The sequence below is a fragment of the Plectropomus leopardus genome, chromosome 12, assembly GCF_026936395.1.
Source record: "Plectropomus leopardus strain MGB_pleo_1.0 chromosome 12, ASM2693639v1, whole genome shotgun sequence".
NCBI classification, from domain to species: Eukaryota; Metazoa; Chordata; class Actinopteri; order Perciformes; family Serranidae; genus Plectropomus; species Plectropomus leopardus.
Genome location: NC_142187.1, coordinates 32,285,056 through 32,304,889, shown reverse-complemented (window position 1 = coordinate 32,304,889; position 19,834 = coordinate 32,285,056). Strand labels below are relative to the sequence as shown.

General features: G+C 38.8%; 2 protein-coding genes across 2 annotated transcripts; one reads left to right on the top strand and one right to left on the bottom strand.

Annotated features, from left to right (window-relative positions):
• Positions 1-220: 220 nt before the first annotated feature.
• ints15 (integrator complex subunit 15) lies at positions 221-6,551 on the bottom strand. The gene is made up of 8 exons (XM_042497966.2): positions 6,426-6,551; positions 5,384-5,584; positions 5,068-5,289; positions 4,360-4,525; positions 3,060-3,337; positions 2,710-2,947; positions 1,572-1,611; positions 221-639 (listed from the first exon to the last, which is right to left on the bottom strand). The coding sequence occupies exons 2-8, from the start codon at positions 5,576-5,578 to the stop codon at positions 405-407; spliced, it is 1,374 nt and encodes a 457-aa protein (XP_042353900.1). The 5' UTR covers positions 5,579-5,584; positions 6,426-6,551; the 3' UTR covers positions 221-404.
• A 1,164-nt stretch (positions 6,552-7,715) lies between these two features.
• On the top strand, positions 7,716-19,207 carry rgs11 (regulator of G protein signaling 11). Its single transcript, XM_088085844.1, has 17 exons — positions 7,716-7,851; positions 8,133-8,229; positions 8,801-8,851; positions 10,874-10,980; positions 11,220-11,271; positions 11,435-11,493; positions 11,647-11,723; positions 11,836-11,917; positions 12,844-12,912; positions 13,967-13,990; positions 14,088-14,149; positions 14,438-14,551; positions 15,746-15,861; positions 16,706-16,793; positions 16,873-17,011; positions 18,004-18,086; positions 18,563-19,207. Exons 1-17 carry the CDS (start codon positions 7,789-7,791, stop codon positions 18,699-18,701), a joined length of 1,422 nt encoding a protein of 473 aa, XP_087941970.1. The 5' UTR covers positions 7,716-7,788; the 3' UTR covers positions 18,702-19,207.
• The last annotated feature ends 627 nt before the right edge of the window (positions 19,208-19,834 follow it).

Here is a 19,834-nt window from a genome sequence, read left to right as displayed (position 1 = left end):
TCTTGGTAGATACTCTTGTTGCCTGCAGTAAAAAACAAAAAGGCATGTAAAATTTGCATAAAGTGTAATCAAGTTCTCTTTACATCTCCTACTTAGCAATATTTCAAATAAAGCCCTGCAGTAAAGGACATTTGAAAGCTGTTGTTCTGAGTTCGCAGCTGGAAATGAGACAACAGTGACCACAAGTGGTGGTCATAAAGAACAACATCCAGATCAGCTGTCAGGTAAAAAAAATATTTATTGGACATGTATGACAGCTTCACAAACTTCAGCAGAATCTGCTGGTTAACGTCATGACACATCACTCACACTTTCATTCATTCAACAAACAACAATCATTACCCGACATTCACACACATAAACACACAGTTTCACATCAGCAAACACTTTGGACATTTTGTTTTTTAGTGGCTGGGTCTGTAGGGGAACGGCATCCCCGTCATGAAAGGCTGAGCGGGGTACTGAGGGTGAGAGGAGGGGTGGGTGGCCAGAGGTGTGTGTGGGGTGTGAGGTGTGTGTGGTGTGTGTGTGGGGTGTGAGGCGATGGGGGAATGAGCTGCATGTGGACTGAAGGCCATCGGAGGGGTGTGGATGTTGTTGTAGTACATCACTGGGCCGGATAACACCAGCTGGAGCAAACTGGGGAGAAAAACGTACAAAAAAACGTCATGAAGAGACGACAGAGAAGAAATGTTGAAATGCAACAAAAATTCAAAATTAGATTTTGTAGATTGCTTTTTTTTTGGACTGCAAAATCTGATGTCTTTTTGGAAACATGCCACTTTATATATATATTTGTCACATGAATAAAATGTCAACAAAATAAGTTTGTGTGGTATTAATTAGGGGTTGAATGATATAGGTTTTCAGGGCTGATACTGCAATTTTGCACAAATTTGAGATTTGTCTTGATTAGGTGGGGTGGGATATGGGAATAATAATGTTTGTAAAATTTTATGAACTGATGTTTTGTATTTTATTCAATCATTTATGTATTCATTTACTCCACTAACCTGCCCAGGGACTACAGTCGCAAACAGCAGCTCTGCTGCCTTGTTTATAAGGTTAATGTTTTATTGTGCACTGTCCCTGTTTTAAATAAAATTACATTACATTACATCTCAGTAAGGATTAGTAGTAGTTAATGAGAGAGATAACTGACATTTGGAGCCAATATGCATTTATAATAAAAATGAAAATCTTTTCATCTACACTGATAAATGAATAAATAGCACTAGGGAGGAAAAATATTTATTCTGATTTTAGGGTAAACGGTCCCTTTTATATTACAGTAATCAAATCTGTATCTAAATAAAATTATAGTGTGGTTTAACTTTAATTTTTCCATTGTCATCCCTAAATAATTGTCTGTTTACTTAATCTTAATTTAGCACCCTGTGCTATCCAAAGTGTGATCTTGCACGTCATGTAAATTAAAGCACACACGAGGTTTATTCTTTAAGTTTGGGTAGGTAACACTAAACTTATACTATACAGATCTAGCTAAAATCAGATAACCATAGAGTTACAGTTACATGGTAAAAGAGTAATTAACAGCTGATGGTTCTTACTTGTTGTGTGGCAGACGGGAACAGATCGCTCTCAGGTCCTCTGTAGAAACAAGGCAGCGTCAAATAAGCACTCCAACAGCACGATGACACAATCCGTATGACGCGTGTGACATGAAAATATGTCAAAAGACGGGACACAGGCAGACATCCGCCTGCTAGCATTTTCTTCTCTTATGTTTGTTATCAAGAAAAGGACCATAATACATTAAAATTGAATAATTGAATGAAAATACATTTGTGGTTTTCTTTCGCCGTTTTTCTGGTGAATTCTAATAACAATCAGTTCAAAGTGTCTCTAAAAGTCTGCTGTTAGGAGCGCCATGTAGCTCTAACATAGTTGTTATTTGGGAATGGCCCAAAAGTTTGAGTTATGTTCATAGACTGTATATGAAGACAGACCCCGCTATGCTGAAGTGAGGTTAAAATATCCGGGATGCCATCTTGCAATATCCTCATCGGGAGGAGTTCCCACCAAAACACCTGTCCGACTTACTGTGAGCAGCTGCATTGAATGTGAGCACACAGACTGGCTGTCAGAGCTGTCAATCATGGTGGAAAATCACAACGATCAACGATTTGGGAAAAAAATAATTGGTGTGTACTTTGAGTTTTTAGTTTGGCCGATGTCCCATTCACTAACATGGAGGGGCGGGCTTTATGACCTATACTGCAGACAGACACCAGGGGGCGATCCAGATTGAAAAGCTTCATTTTGGGGAAGCTGTCATGCTGTCTGTCTTTATATACAGTCTATGGTTATGTTTTAAATTAACTTTAACGGTCGACTTGGACAGTTCAGACACAACAAGCCCTCAGCGATCAACATTTCCCCTGCAGAACGGGGACTATTCAAATACTGTGGAAGTGGTAATTTGTTATACGATATGATACTCCACCAGCATTTTGGTGTCTTTCGTGGACAGGCAGCACAGTAGAACGTAACAGGACAGAGAGAAACGGAGGTCGCACAAAGAAGTGCATTAAATATCTGTCAAGTTAATTTCCATAAATGCAGCTACTTCTGCCTCTGAGGCACCAATGACAACACGCAAGAGTCAGTAATTTAAATCTAATCTCTCTCCTCTATCTATTTTTCTAGCCTCTTATGTCGGCACCACTTTTTGTTTTCACATCTTACCTCTCGAGCAGAGCAGAGCTCCATTGGCCATGGCCACCTGCAGGGCCTGCGCCAGCCGGTCCAGAGCCAGCTGAGACTGTGCACGCATGTCTGTGGATGATGCGTGTGTGTGTTTGTCGGCCTGGTCCAACAGCCTGGAGAGGTCAGAGGTCAGTGCGGCCAGGGACTCCATCTGCAGCAGCGCCAGGCGACCGAAAAGCCCCTTCTCATTGAGTATGTTCGGCAGGAGCATTAGGACCTAAATGTTGAGACGGACAGTAGCTCCATTATCTTCACTGTGTGTGTTGAGGCGTTTTTTTATATGTGTGTAAGCGTAACTGTGGGTGAATTTATCTCGACACACCACTGACCTGTAGGACGCTCAGATGGAGAGCGGAGAAAAGAGGCCCCACCTCCGGCTCGCTCTCAGTGCTGCCGTTGGTTAACGCCTGCTTCTTGTCTCTCCTGTAGGCCAGCGGCGCTTTGACGCACCAGCGCACCAACCCGCCTAAAGGTGTGACATCGAGTGAGCTGATTGGCTGGTTGCCAGAGAGGGGCGTGTTCAGGAAGGTGATGAGGACTAGACGGGGGTCATCTTGGATCCACGACACGATCATCTGGAGGAGTTCTAACGGAGGGGTGAGCTCCTCTGAAAACACACACAAAGATGAGTTTAAAGATGTAAACATTTCAGGTATTTAACATTTTCAGCCATTTAACAAAAAAATGTGCACATGATGCATTCCCTCTTCCCAAAATCTATTTTTTAAATATTGTTTAATTGTTTTTTCAAATCTCTTTCTGTGCTTTTTTTATAGCTCTTTTAGGATGCTGCGATTGAAAAAATTAACACAAATTCAACCAATCCCTGTGAATTTTACACAACCTTGCAAATTTGCCCAAACATCCAAACTTTCCCACATATTTGACCAATCATAACAGTTTCCCGTGAGTCACCAAGATCACTTCCTTTTTTCAGGTTGTGAAGATGCAGACATGTTCGACGTGAATGTATCACATTTACGTTTGATTAAATATGCAGATTAGTGGTGACGTTTGTGTAGCATAAATCACAAAATGTTAGAGGCAAGCTCACTTGTTAGTGTGACAAACTCTGCATGTGTATGTGTGTGTGTGTGTATGTGTGTGTGTGATAAAGAAAATAGCTTAGGCACAAAAATGTCAAACAAAATGTCATTTACACGACATGGAAGCTTTATGCATCCTTTTTGGTATGGGTTTATTTTCACTGGGACAATCTGCCTCTGATTTTTAATGGATTATACCATATATTTGGTATAACATATTATAACTATTTTTGCCATTTAAAAAATATATTTTCTTGGCAAAGGCATGAAAAAAGGAGAGAGGGGGGATGACGCAGCAAAGGGCCACGGTCAAATCTGCTGTCTCTGTGGTGAGGACACAGGCTCTTTACATGGGGCACCCAGTATTTTAATGCAGTTTGCAATATTGCAACTTTTACTTTGGCATTTTCGTATCAGAAAAAAACCCCAGAAACATTGCAACTTGCATTGCAACTTTTTATAATAGCTGTTGTTTAATCTAGCATTTTAGGCTGCAAACATTTCCCATAAAACTCGCAAAAACATGGACGGACTGACTTTAAGCCCCAGTTTTTAGATATTTTTGTACTTTAGTGTGACATACCTGTGTTGAGGTCATACAGGGTGGTGACAGCAGTGATGAACTGGCAGCAGAAGCGCGGGCTGGCGCTGTGGATGTTCTGCAGGGTGGGCCCCGAGCCGGGCACCATACTGCAGTAGTCGTCTACCAGCACCTGAGCCAGGCGCACGCAGTACACACGGTGGGTTCTCTGCAGGACACAAATGCAAACAGAGGCATTTAAGCTCAGAACATCAAAAGTACACAAACACAAATCAACACTGCAGAGTTGAAATATACACAGATAAATGCATATTTAAGTATGTAATTTTGTTTGAATTAGGGCTTGATATTATTTTAAAAACTACAAAAAGTGACAATATCAGCAGTAACCTCAAGAGGATGCAGACACCGATAGAGTATTTCTTTTCTCCTTTTAGCGAATGTGTGTGTAGTCATATTTTCAAATGTTTTGGTGGCATCTAAGGATGCTGAATTGGCAAACTTTGTCAGATACGCTGCACCCTTCCTCACCACTCCCCTGTTTCATCTGCGACAGTGCGCCAATCACACATCGCTTCACACTGAAGAATGCTTGCAGTAATTAACTTGAAGCAAAACCACACGCATTCATTTTTTAGATCTGGGTTCATAAAATATTAAATGCAGGTATTATTTGTCTTGAGTTTCGATACAACTTGATAGTGGTTTATTTTGGTCGAGGTTTCGAGTTCCGACTGTTTGAATTCTCACCTGTAACCAGGTAGCAGCACACTCCAAGATGGGAACCCTGCCCACAGCGATCGCCATGGAGACCAGCTTGCCTAACAGCGCCATGCGACTTTCATCTGCCTGGTTGCCTTGGAGACTGAAGAGGGCGGAGAACATAAGCTGACGGACAGTATCCCGGCTCTGCTCCTGGAAACAGCTGCACATGATCTCCAGCAGTTGGAGCTCCTGCAGAGCGCTCATCCTCTGAAAGAAGCACACACATCATTTACTGGCTGCCCATATGTGTGTATTTAAATACTGCATATTGGTGTAGAAGTATTAAACGGTATTGCTTTACCCTGGCTGGAGTATTTCTGTCCTTAGGTGCATGTAGGATGAACTCCTCCACCAGCTCCTGGGTTTTGGAGTCGACCTGAGGAGGCTGCCTCCCGGACTGAACCAGGTTACAGATGTAGATGTCCAGGTGATACAGCAGCTCTTTGGCTGCACTCAGCACATCACGAGGCAGCAACGACTGACGGATGTCACCCATCACCACCTAACAGAGGAACCATTAAAAAATGAAACACATTTTAAATCTTCTATGAGTCAAATGTGTTGGTAAAAGTTCAAGAGTGACATGTTAAAGAATTGTTTCAAAACATGTGATTTCCCTTTTTTCATAAATGAGTTAATTGTGATTTTAAACATTCAGTTTATGCAAATTGGGCATGATGTTGTGGACTTTGTGAAATACAAATAAAGGTAAATAAAATAAATTAAACATATATTAAAAAGGTAAAATAAATAAAAGATGACATCACATAAAAGCAAGTATACAAAAATAAAACAAATGCAATTAAAAAGTACAACCGTTGACCGAAGTGCTGTATAACCAAAACTACAAAAAATAATAATAAAAAAAGGTAAAATAAATAAAGATAAATTTAAAAGAAAGATTTGTTTCCTGCTATAACTATGATTTAGATATAAAGATAAGGCTATTAAGTCCTATAAAGACCATCTGTTTGGACACAATTCAATAAAAAACAATAAAAAAAACTATAATAAACAAAACACATTGAGATAAAACACAACACACTGATCCTCAACCTGTTTACTTGCTCGAAAGCATAAACATAAGTGTACAATGAGCTTCTTTCCAAGATAATTAACTTTTTAAAAAAGTCATTTTCCATCTTTCTGCGTTGTAAACTGAGTCCAGAGACACTTTTCAGTTGGACATGTCTCCAGTCGGTCGGTCTCCATCCTGCTACAGCTAGCTAACGTTAGCACGGTTAGCTAAAAAAGACTCGTTTCTACTTCGCAACGAATCTCACGCGCGTTAGTTACAACTTAAACCTTTTTAAGAAAACACGTGTGTTTAATTAACGTCTTACCTCCGTAAAATGTCCCCAATAACCGGAATAAATTGTCCAACAATGACGCCAGTGAACGGTCTCAAAGCGACGGCGGAACCACTTCCTGTTGCTACGGAAACCCGCGTGGGATAAAACTGAAGCCGTTGACATTTACAGCGGAGTCAGTGCACGTGCTGTTTAGTCGATGTAAATAAAGACTGTTTGTTATTTATTCACGCAGGACACCAAAATCCAAAAAGGGCGTGAATTTTACTTCTTGTAGAATATTTTACCAACAAAGGCCACATTGTTTTCAAATAATGAAAACAAAATATTGTTATTTTTTACATTTAAAAATTAAAATAATATTTTTAAAAATTGGCTTATAAATATGTATACTTAAAAAAAAATCTGTATTTTTTATTAGACTTCTGCATTTATACTTTAGCCTGTTTTAGCTAACACACACTAACAATACACTTTTTAAAAAAGAAAAAAAAATGTAAATTATAAATTATAAGAAGATTATGAGAAAATGACAAGATAAAATGCAGAAAGATATCACCAGAACTAAAGGGGGAAAAAAAAGATCCAAAGAACTCATATGCAACATACAAATATAAATGGCTTGTATTTAGATTTATTCGGTTGCAGAGCCTAGTAAATTTGAAATAAGCATATTTTAACCAAAAATTAAGTTTTTTATTAACTCACAAATAATTAAGCCATGATAGGAAAAACTATTATGTATTTTCTTGTTTATGGAAATATACATTTAAGTTGCGGTTGCAGCTATTCCGTATAAAACAGCAATGTTTTTTGTTGTTGTTGTTTGTTTAGTTTTGCTTTCTTTTGCTTTATAAAATGATTTGTAAGAATATCTACAGTCATTACACACTGTGAACAAGGTAAAAATAAAATTAAATGTTTGCTTGCAATGCTGCTGGCTGGATATAACGAACTTGATTTTCAGTATTGAGTATTACAGGATTAAAACTGTCCTTGTGTCATAAATCCTAGTTTATTATGTCACACAGTGACTCCCTTCACTGCAAGTTTTTGACATTATCACATATCCTCTGAAGTAAGCTATATCCCACGTTTTTTGAGAATTTGTTAATAATTCAATTGCACGTTTTATTAAATAGCCTACATCAGTGACATATTTATTAAGACAAATTGTTGTTTTCGCTTCTGCACAGACATTATGTATCATATTGAAGCGCACTGTAATCCTTTATAATCTACACAGGGGCGCGCCCGCAGGCACCGGGCCGCCTGATGGAGGAAAAAAAACGGAAACGGTGGTGCACGCTCTCTCTGCCGCGCGCTCCTGACAGACCGACAACACTTCGGTGTTTCACTTTAACGTCCCGTCGAGTGATCCGGAGCAGCCCGCAAGATGACCATCAACACCCTGGCTAAAGGAGGCTGGCACCGGGAGCAAATGACATGCTTTCGAAAGGTGAGACTGTTATTTTTCTGCTTGCTTTGGTTTGTTGTTATGGCGTGAAATATTACAGTGTAGAAAAATATTAAAATGTTGGACTGTGTGTATCCGAAAACATATGATACAGGGATGAAAACATGTTATAAAGGGCTGAGCATTATGTATGTAAATTGTTTTATTAGAATTTTTGACTTATGCAAGTGGGTTTTGACTGTTTTTATATATTGTGTATATCTTGCGTGTGTGTGTGTGTGTGTGTGTGTGTGTGTGTGTGTGTGTGTGCATTCCCCTGACAGATGGAGAAAGTGATTGTGGCCATGCAGGACCCTGACATGGGCATGAAGATGAGAAACCAGAGACTTCTTATCACTGTCATCCCACACGCCATGACAGGTATATGTGTGTGTGTGTGTGTGTGTGTGTATGTGTGTGTGTTTATTAATATCCCTTACTAGCTTCTGTGTTAAAAAAGTAGCTACTCTTCCTACAGGTCTCCATTATGTTTTATTAACAATATTAATTCACTAGATTACATAAAAAAACACACAACATTCACACTCACAGGACGGCAAAACACACAATAACACCAATACAACACACACCAATCACAAAAATCAACACACACTCAAAGACTGTTTAATACATACAGTAAAGCTACATTATTATTCATCTCTTCAATAGTTGAGAAAAATAAAGCACCTGGAAACTTAGCAATTTTATCACAAGAAAAACTATATATATATATGTGTGTGTGTGTGTGTGTGTGTGTGTGTGTGTTTGTGTGCCCTTATGTCAGCGTGCATTAGCATCTTGTGTGTGGACATGCACGCTGCAGCTTGTGTTTGTCCCAGTGGTCATGCATAATGCAGCAGTGAATTTGGGAGAAATGCTGTGTGCTTTTGCAGAGAGGAAGTTTGTCCTCTTTTTCTCCACTCCTTTATTTCTCTCTTTTTTTTCCCTTCAGGCCGTGACATAATTGACTGGCTGATCCAGAAATATAATATCTGTGAGGAGGGTAAGAAACTGTGTTTACAGTGTACATTTTGTGTGTGTGACAGAGTATTTGCTGCGACTGTTTCTGCGCTTGTTGTGTGTTAGTGTGTTGCCAGGATATGGTGTTTTCTCTCAAGCTGACGTGGTAGTGATGTGTTATGTTGGGGGGGCTGCTGTTTCCAGTAAACAGGAATGGGGTGAGCCCCAGAGGATCCCAAGTTTGATTAACTCACTGCTTTGATTAGCGTCCCTGTGGAGGTTTTCCCCTCAGGAGGCATTACCCAACCAGAAGTAAATTAGAGCTTGGAAAAAAAAAGTCGTCCGCTGGTCCCTTTCGCCTCAGAGCAGACTAAAGGAGGGAAGAGAGGAGCCAGTCAGCAGAGAAGAGCTGATTAAAATGCATCGCACAGCTTTTTTTGGTAGCTGTCAGTCATAAAAAGTAGGGCTCTTTAACAAATGAGGAGAGACTGAAGATTGATGACGCATTTCATCACTGAGACAAAGCTTTGATTTGAGAGAGGCTGCTGACAGGGTTCAGGTGTTTGATAAAAAAAAGAAGGAGGGTATGATGAATAAGCCCCACAGCTTTGTAAATTTATTTCTTCTCGCAAATCAAGTGATTAATTATCGATTTTTTCACGTTCAGTTTAAGTGCTTCAACACTGATGAAGCAGCTCTTTCATGTGCCATCAAACACCACACAGTGATAAATAAAAGTTATTATTTTCCTTGTAGTACACATCAGAAATACTTATTGAAGCCATAATTCTTTAAAACCTCAGAAATTTGGGGGGTAAGGCATAGAGCAACTTAACAAGACATGGCCCAAAAATTTGCAATAAATAGTATAAAAGTTCCAAAAAAAAATACCTGAAAGTAAGTAAAAAATGAAGTAAAACAAACAAGAAAATTATCTTAAAACGTATCTAAAATTAAAAAACATATATATTTATTTTATATATTTAATTTTTTTCTGTAACATAATTTTATTAGAGTACTATTTTATTAAGTATAAACTTGTTTTCTGGACATCTTTCCTTTTTTTCTTGACAATTTTCTAATTTTTAACCCCTCTTTTTTAATTCTAAAACTAATTTTTGGTTAATTTTATTGTCACCTTTTACTATGTTTTTCTTGTTTTTCTTTTTTTTTTTTGCAATTTGAGGGACATTTCTTACCAAGTTGGTCATTGCTTTTTCTCCCCATGATGAGTTGACAGAGCGTAGGTATACGAAAAAAATCAAAAAACTGAAAATTCTTGAGTAAATGAAAGTCATAGGGCTCCACGTCTCACAGCAGCAAAACCATATCAAAAAATTTGTTTGCAAATTCTTACACAACTTTTTTAGTGTAATCCAAGTCTCATGTTTCCAGCTGTGAGCCTCCCAAACAGACAAAGCACTGAACAGAAGGTGAAACTCATCTCTGGTCTCTTCAAGGCCAGACTCCATTGACAAAACCACTAATTTTACCTCCCTGAACACAGGAGCTGCTGCTCGGACTCTGCCTCGATCAGTTAGTTTGTTTATGTTATTGTGTGACTTTGTTAAATCTGAATTAACCCTTTAAAACACAAAAGTCACACAATAAGACAAATCGAGGCAGCTCTCGTATTCAGCAAGATAAAATGACTCTTTTTGTCAATGGAGTCTGGTTTTGCAGACGGTATAGATGAGGTTCGCTTTAGTTCAGTTCGCTGTCAGAAAGAGCCGTCTGTTTGGGACGTACTGAACATGCAGCTGGGTTGTGTGAGAGTTTGTGGAAAGATGTTTTGATATGGTTTTGCTGTTTCTTAACATGGACCCCTATGACTCCAGCTCATCAAAATTTTCTCAGTTTTTGGATTCTTCATTCACTGTGGAGTCATGCAAGAAAATTTCAGTTTTCGTTACAAATTCAGCGCTGCATGGAGTGAGTCAATTAAAAAAAGTAGTTTGGGGGGTGAAATATTATTTAAAAGTGTATAAGATAAAAAAAAAACAACTAGTAGTCACCAAAAGAACCTCTGAAACCCTCCAATGATAAGTTTCGTCTATGTTGACAGAGGCATTGCATCTCAGTGGCATGCTGGTGAAATACGGGTATATTTACCCTCTCAAGGAGCCGAGATCTCTCATATTGAAACCTGATGAGTCGCCCTATCGCTTCCAGGTAAGTTGCAGTAAGTTCATTTCTGTGCTCGTAAAAACTCTGTTTGTAGTTTAAAGGCATTGCCTCTTTTGGCTAAACCCTCACATACCACGATATCACCGGCTTTTCCCCTCTCTTTCTCCATTAGCCCACTTTCTAATCCCCCATCCATCTGCCACTGTCTGCCGCCACTTTGTCATGGCACACTTCACTTTTAATCTCTATCAGAAATTTAAAAAAATGTCACTTGTTTTTCTCAGACTCCTTACTTCTGGACCAGTACCCGATGGCCTGCCTCAGAGCTGGATTATGGTAACGCAATAATATATTTCATTTTGAGGCAAAACTACTATTTTTCACCCATCATGACAATACAAAATGTGATAAACTATTAATAATTCTAAGCAAAAGAGCTTCCACTTGTGTTTACATTTACTTTTTTGACTGTTTTTGTATCCTTCTTATGCACCGTTAGCAATCTATTTGGCTAAAAAGAACATAAGAAAACAAGGAGAACTGATGGAATATGAAAAGGTGAGGAAAGTGTCTGTGTGTGCGTGCAAGTAAGTGAGAGGATGTGTGTGTGTTGTATGAATTATGCAGTAGTCTGGGGCAGCAGGCCTTTGTCATTATTACTTTCATAAATTCTAGACCTTTTTGTTCTGTTCTTGTCCGTCGTCCTTTTAGGAGAGGTACAGCGTGTTACATAAGAGAATCAACCACACCTGGGACTTTGTGGTGATGCAAGCCAGAGAGCAACTCAGGTAAAAAGAAACCCATGCTTCCCTACACACACACACACACACACACACACACACACACACACACACACACACACACACACACACACACACTTACATTGTGATTTATGTTTAGAGCGTCCAAACAGAGGCGGAAGGCGGACCGCATTGTTCTAGAGTGTCAGGAGCAGGCCTACTGGCTCATCAACAGACCTCCGGTACGTTTACTGTTATTCTACTCTACGACTGATTCTACTGTGTTTATGTGAGACTACATTACACTACTATATACTATATACTATATACTACACCACACCACACCACACCACACTATACTTTACTTTACTGTACTTTACTATACTTTACTTTACTATACTACACTACACTACACTTTACTATACTTTACTACACTACACTATACTACATCACACCACACCATACTATACTATACTATACTATACTATACTATACTATAGACTAAGTACAGAAACAAGAAGGACTTATTACAGTATTTAAAGCTGTCAGAAGTCCCACTTATGTTCACCCACAGTCCCTTCTGCCTCCTACATAAAATATTCAACCCATCTGGTAAAAGCTTCAGCTGACAACAGGGGGAGAGAGAGAGAGATAAAGAGAGAGAGCGATAAAGAGAGAGAGATAAAGAGAGAGAGAGAGAGAGATAAAGAGAGAGAGAGAAAGATAAAGAGAGAGAGAGATAGATAATAATCATCATATTCCACTTTCTCGATGTTGCTTTACATCACAACAGTCTTTGATTGTTTGACGGAGACAGGTAGAGATAGGGAAGGAAAAATTGAGAGGACAGGAGGGGACAGGGGAAAGGGATGATGGGAGGAATCGAGGTACTGTGGGGGAGAGGAGAGGAGAGGGTGAAGCGGAGGACAAGGGTTTGGAGGAGGGACGCCATCTTGTCTTGCCCTTATGAATTAGGGACGAGGACGCGGAGAAAAAGAAAGAGAAACTTGAGAATAAAAATCAGAGCCAGTGGAGTGGAAAGCTTGAGGAAGGATAAGTGCTCGCTCACATGCATATTCTCATCACACACACACACACACACACACACACACACACACACACAAAAGCACAGTTATGAGTGTGTGTGATTGTGTGTGTATTTTTTCAGCCCGGGGCACCGAATGTGTTGGACATGGGTCTGGAGAGACCAAATAACTTCAGCGCCCGAGTAACAGTGGTCAGTGACATCATTCTTCACTTCCTGTTTTACTGTTTATTCCCCTCTAAAATAAATCTAACGCAATAACGCATCTGCTGTCTGTCTCTCCTCCCTTTTGTTTTGTTGCTTTTGCTCTTTCTTGCTGCTCGGATTGTTTCAAAGTAAGTGTCCAACTGAGGTGTACTAGACTTAGGACAATTATAGTATAGCACGATATTTTCATAATTATAAATATGAATTAATTTAAATTAATAATGAAGTAAATAATATAATATATAATTTGAAAAAATATACAGTATTATATTGCAGTATTTTGTGTGGCAATATTGTATGGATACACAGATGCTAGGTATCCTTTTGTTTTGTTACAAAAACAAATTAAACTTTTGGTAGCCTACTTGAGTGATAAAATCAGTCGCTTTTTCAGTTTACTAGATACATTTTGCTGCAATGAAAATGATTAAAGTAAGATAAACAGACAGATTTTGTAGTTTTAAAAAAAGGTAGTAAATCACAGTACAGCACAATAAATATTATCACAAAATGTTTGAAATTGCAAAAATATTGAAACATTTAAATTTAGAAAATCTTAAAATTTTGATTGAGAGGAAAGGTAAAAACCATGCTCTCTGATGTGGAAACCCCTAGACTGTTTTCATTATATAAATTTCAAGACAAACCCACGACTGATATTTGATAAAACTGTGTTATAAATGACAAACTCTTTTTGTGTGTGAAAAATCTCAATAATATTGTATTTTTGAACCTTTAGTGATTCCCACCCCAAGAAACTTATGGCTGATTGAAAAAAAAAAATCAAATTTTCAGCGGGCCAGAAAAATCTGTGATGATAATTAAATATATATTAAGTTATGTCCAGTGTATAATCTCCCATTGTGCATTCCTCATTTCTCAGAATATATCCTGTTTTAATATTTAAAGCTCTCGTCTGTATGGTTGAACACTTGCAGACATAGAAGCTGCCTTACACTATTGATATGACGGTATAAATGTATAATGGAGCCATTGTGTGCCCCAGAGTGATGACACTGTGTTTCTCCAACAGATTTAGAACAGCGAGTACTACAAAAATGAGGTAAACATCATGTATAATTTAAACAGCATCACTTCAAGTACACTGAGTGTACAGAATCGCTCGCTTTGTTTGTATTTACATGTGCTTTTGTTGACAGATTGAAACCAGCAGAAGGGCCCTCGGAAGAAACCGTGTCAAGTCATCCATCTGCCTCGAAGGGTATGTTTCACATATTTGCAGACACACGCAATCACATGTAAACATACACGCGTGGAATAAAGGACTTGCAGTCTCGGGCCGCACTGTACATCTCCACCACGCACACGCACACATGCACACACGCACATAAGGCTTAGTGCTCCCACTGTAAGAGCCACTAATGGACGCTTCCTGAGGCAAGTTGGAATTAGTGGCCATTAACTCTTGTGATCTGCAGCGCTAATACAATAATGTTGTGTGTGTGTGTGTGTGTGTTTTGTGCATGCCTCTGCATTCATGTGTGTGCAGTTTTGTGAAATACAGTGAACAGTACCAGAACCACGACCCCATTATGCAAGGCTGCCTTCCCAGTAACCCCTGGATCTCTGACGACACCGCGCACTGGACGATGAATTCTGAAATGTGAGAAAACACACACAGATATACACACATTATGACAAATTTAAAGTACAGTCCACTATGTAGTCCAAAGAAGGTAAAAAAGTTCAGCTGCTTTCAGATTTTGTAGCAGCTCTTAAAGGTCCTGTGTGTGAGATTTTGGAGGATTTGGTGGCGTCTAGTGGTGAGGATCACAGATTTCAACCAGTTGAAACTGCTCCCAGTTAGAATTCCTTTATTGTTCAGGAGGTTTTTACCAGGAGCCAAATTATCTGCAAAGGTCTCTTCCTCTCCAAAAAAAAGGGTGAAAAAACAGTAGTAAATCAGTGTTTCTCGCTGCCAGATGCCTTAACAAGTATTTAAACCTTTGAACTCTGAGCAAATTGGTGCCATTTTTTAAATAAGCAAAAAAAGGCAATGAGCAACTTGGTAGGACATGTTCCAGAAATTGCAAAAAATTTGTACGTTCAGAAAATTATTTTTAAAAAGCTAGGAAAAATATCTGGGGAAAAACTATATTTACAATAACCATAATTAAATATTTAAAATTATTTTTTATATTATATTTATTTATTTATATTATATTAGATTATACTTATGACTTTCTTTTCTTGTTGCTGTAGTTTTTGAAATTTTAGGGTGATTTTCTTGTACTTTTTACTAAATTTTGTGTCATTTCTTCATTCACTCTCATTGCCTCCTTTCCATGTTTTTGAAAGAAATATAGCAAATTGCTCAGGTTTCAAAGGGTTAAGATCAAGACGTTTTGGAGGTTTTTACTGAGAGCCTTATTAATATGTCTCCTGCTGTCCAAAAAAAGGAAAACACCGCATAAAGCAGCTTCACTTAAAAAAAAAGAAAAAGAAAAGAAAAAGTATGTTTTTCTGATGCTGCTTGCAGCAGATGGGCTGCAAAAATGTGAATGGAGCCAGTGATTTGGTTTGTCCACTTTGGGCTACTGTAGAAACACGGTGTCGATCTCCTGAAACAAGGACCTGCTCCGTATGTCGATGCAAACATCTCATTCAAGTATCGTAAACATGATTCTTTTTTTCAGGTGACTATAAACTAAATAAAACATAGTTATCAGTATTATATTAGATATTTCCCCCTAAATCCTTCACACTGGACCTTTAACATAAGCAGTTTTTGTAGCTCAGGTTTAACAGAGTAGCTCACGGTGTCACGGTGGATGTGTCGGTGTGTTTCTGCGAGCAGAGTGCCGACACCGACGCGTCTTCGTGTGGAACGTTGGAGCTTCAGCTTCATGGAGCTCCTCAACGACAACATGGGGAGGCGAGAATTCATGATCTACCTGGAAAAAGAGTTCAGTGGTAAGAAGGAGAGACTGATTTATATTCAAAATACAAATGCTGAAGGGGCAGCTCACCCCAAAATTAAAAATATATATTTCCCCTTTACCCATTGTGTTATTTATCAGTCTAGATTATGGTGTGAGTACAGTATGTTGGTGATATCCTTCTTTCGGATATAATGGAACTAGATGGCACTCGGTTTGTGGTGCATAAAGTGTCCAAAAAATACACAAATCATGACCTGTTTACTTAAGATAATCCCAAAATCTTGTTCTGGGCATACTCTGTGGATAAGCTTAAGTAACCAGGTCATGATTTCTGGAAAGAGACATTGCTGTTGAGTATTTTTTGGTCGCTCTGAGCACCACAAGCCGAGTGCTACGTAATTCCATTATACAGGAAAGAATCTGGACACACAGCATCTCATATTTCTGATTTCTATTCTAAACAAACTTCTGTTTTACAGCTTTAATCACAGTCATGTGGTATAAACCTGCAATCGGATGCTGCAAATGGGAATATATAAGGGTATTAAATTACTTTCATTATCTTTTGATATTTTCCAATCCCAGCGGTTAGAGATGGAAGTATTGAGATATAGTGGAAAAGAAGATCATGTTGTTGGTGGTTGAAAGTATGGAAAGAGTAAGTAAGGAAGAAGAATAGATGCATAAGGCAGGAAATGGATTCGTTCATCCATGCAGACATACTGTAGTATGAAACATTGCCTGGGGCCAAGGTTTTCCTCAGAGGCCAGCCATGCTATAAAAAGTCTCTAATTGTTTGTCACATTTTCCTGCATCACTTTTGTGTTATTTGCCTCCGTGCATACCTCACACCTCACTGTCTGTCTCCCTGCCAGGGGAGAACCTGTGTTTCTGGCAGGCCTGTGAGGACGTCAGACATGGAGAAAGTTCCAAGATCGTAGAGAAGGTGGAAGAGATTTACAAGTGAGTGTACAAACACACGAACATGCAGAAACACACTAAAATACTGTCAGGTGACTGCCACTCTTTGTGTGCGACTCAGAAACTTCTTGGCTCCTGGAGCTGCACGCTGGGTCAACATCGACAGTAAGACGATGGACAAAACTCTGGAGGGGATCAGACACCCGCATCGTTTTGTCATGGACGACGCACAAATGCACATCTACTTTCTCATGAAGAAGGTTCGACCTCTGACACATCTCTCTCTTACGTTAATGTCTAATGAAGTAATTCTGCTGATTTCTGATACTAACCGAGAAAGGTTGTCGTCAAAGTTGGAGTTATTGTTGATTTATCTTCTTATGAAAATTTTAAATTGTATACCCTCATGTCTATTTTTCCCTTGGAAAAAAAATGGTATTGCACCAAAAGTGTCAGTTACCTCTTTCTTTGTTTTTGGGCCTTAAGCCAGTGGAGGTCATGGCCAATACTTCAGGAATCAGGTCTAGACAGGAGATTTCCAGGTCAAGACTTCCTCTTCTGTGCACCCGTTATTTCGGCTAATCTCTGTGAACAGATATCTGCATGTGAATGCAGATAAATTAATTTAAAAAAAAGTTAATATAAAATTTAAATCATCATTTGACAAGTGTTGGGTTTCAAGATTGCATTTAACCAATGCATCCCACCTCTCAACACAGACTGTTTAGCTGCTGCTCAAATGTGATTGGTTGGTACTACTCAGACTACAAACAGACTACACACAGAAACCAGAATACTTTTGTTAATAAAATCTAAAATCACAGATATCTGTGTACAGAGATTAAATTGTTTGTAATCAATGTTGTTATGATAATTTGCATTTTTATTCTGGATTTTGTTACAGAGAGGAAAAATAAAGAAACTGAACTGTAGTGGACCCAGTATTGACCCCTGAGGGATGCCACATACGCTGTCCACTTTCCTAAACGTACAATTCCTGAGAGAAACAAAAAAAAAGTCACTGATTTAGACTAAATGCAAACTAAGGACATTACATTTCTTTTGGTTTGTCAACTTCAGATGTGGGACATTTTCATTTCTCATCAATTAAACTAAAGGCAGGCACATCAAAAGAACAGCTTGTAAGGTAACCTGACTGCTATTAGAACATATGTAGATGGTAATAGTGTATTTTTCTCTCTCTCTCTGTGTGTGTGTGTGTGTGTGTGTGTGTGTGTGTGTGTGTGTGTAGGATTCTTACCCAAGATATCTGAAGTCTGACTTGTACAAGAACATGCTGGCCAAAGCTATCGTCCCACAGGAGACAAAGAAGAGGTATAATTTTACATTGATTTACTTTCATACTTTGAAACTTGGACAGATCAATTTTCTTGTGCTGCATTCAGTTGCTTTAAATAAGCTATTTTTTTCTAAAACATGGGGGGAAATGCAATAACCAACTTGGCATAAGGAATATGCCACAAATTGCAAGAAATCAGTAAAAGGTGACAAGAAAATATCCTATAAATTAGTTTAAAAAAGAGGGAAGGATTATTAGAAATGTATTGAAAAAAGGTGGAAATGTTCAGAAAACTACATTTTTAATTATGTTACAGAAAAAATATAATAAAATACATATAAAACAAATACATATTTACTTTTTAAAAAATCAACACTTTTTAGAAATTTTCTTGCTTTGTTTTTTTTTGTTGCTTGTTTTCAGGTAATTTTCTTTTACTCCTTTTTTGCAAAGGCTTTACACATCGTACTTTAACATGACACTTTTCCTCTCTTTCTCTCCTTCCTCTCAGCGTGTTCCCCTTCATGAGACGCCAGCGGCATTCAAGCCCCTCCCCCGCCCAGGCTGTCATCCACGCGACGGAGGAAGACGGGAATGCGAAGGGGGCCGGGAAAGCAGGTACCAACTCTGCAGCCGGCTCCAATGTCTAATGCTGAGTCAAACTATCTGTTGGAAAGCCAGAGCTTTTCTTTCTCCACAGCTTGGATTTCAACGTTAAAAACGTCCTCTCAGAGCACAGCTGTTAATGCAAACCTCAGCAGCATCGCATCTTATTCACAGAGCAAAAGCAGTAAACAGCAGAGAACAAGAGCTTTTAGTGGTACAGTTAAAGCCTTTACTGCTGCATAGTCATCCTGCATCTACATCCAGTCTCCGTCCAGAATAATCTGTCCTGTTGTACATGATATTGACTCCAAACACCAAATCTTCCTTTTTTTCTCATTAGCTTGTTTGTAGAATCCGCTCTGAGGCAAAAGTGTTGTTTATAGAGCAGTTGGATGTCAAATGTGTATTTAGTCCAAACTTTAGCTCAGCATGTCTGTGATTATCGTACAGTTTGCTTGTTTTGTTCATTCCATGCCGGAGCTTCACATCGTGTGATGGTGGTCGCTGTTAATTTTGCATGTTCCCATCCCAATAAAATGTCACAACAGCATTTCGGTGTTGTGTTGTGCTCTGGGCGCTGCATGCCGTGGTAAACTGTGAGTGGATCTTTGATCAGGCTTTTGTTTTCTACATGTTTCTATCTTTCCTTATCTTTCGCATCCCGTTTCTTTGTTATTTTGGGGTTTATTTTAAGTTCAAGGCCTTCATGGTTTGATTTAGCATTTATTACAGTCTGGATCTGAAGGTTTTGTAATATTGAATAATATTATATGGGCTACAGCCCATTTTACAGCAACTCCCAGGACCTTAAAAACTAGCTGGACATTGGATGAGGTCTGTTTGCCATTGTGCCTCTCTTTAACACTACCTTGTCTGAATTTAGTAACTTCTTTTTACACCTTTTCTTCTTCATCTAATAACCTTTTAGGTTTTACTTCCCTCCTGTGGGAGCTGCAGCTCCTCCTGGACTGCCTCCCTCTACAGGCCGTATGTGGTCAAAGTAACACACGTGCTAATACTCCGTGTAATACTCCTCTCCCATCAAATTTGGCGTGTGCACAGGTTTTTTTTTAAACATGGGTAAACATCTTTACCTGGACCCTATATTCACCTTTTTGTGTGTAACTGACTAATGAAGACAGAAACTTATGAAACAGGTCCAGTATTCAGGTCCAGA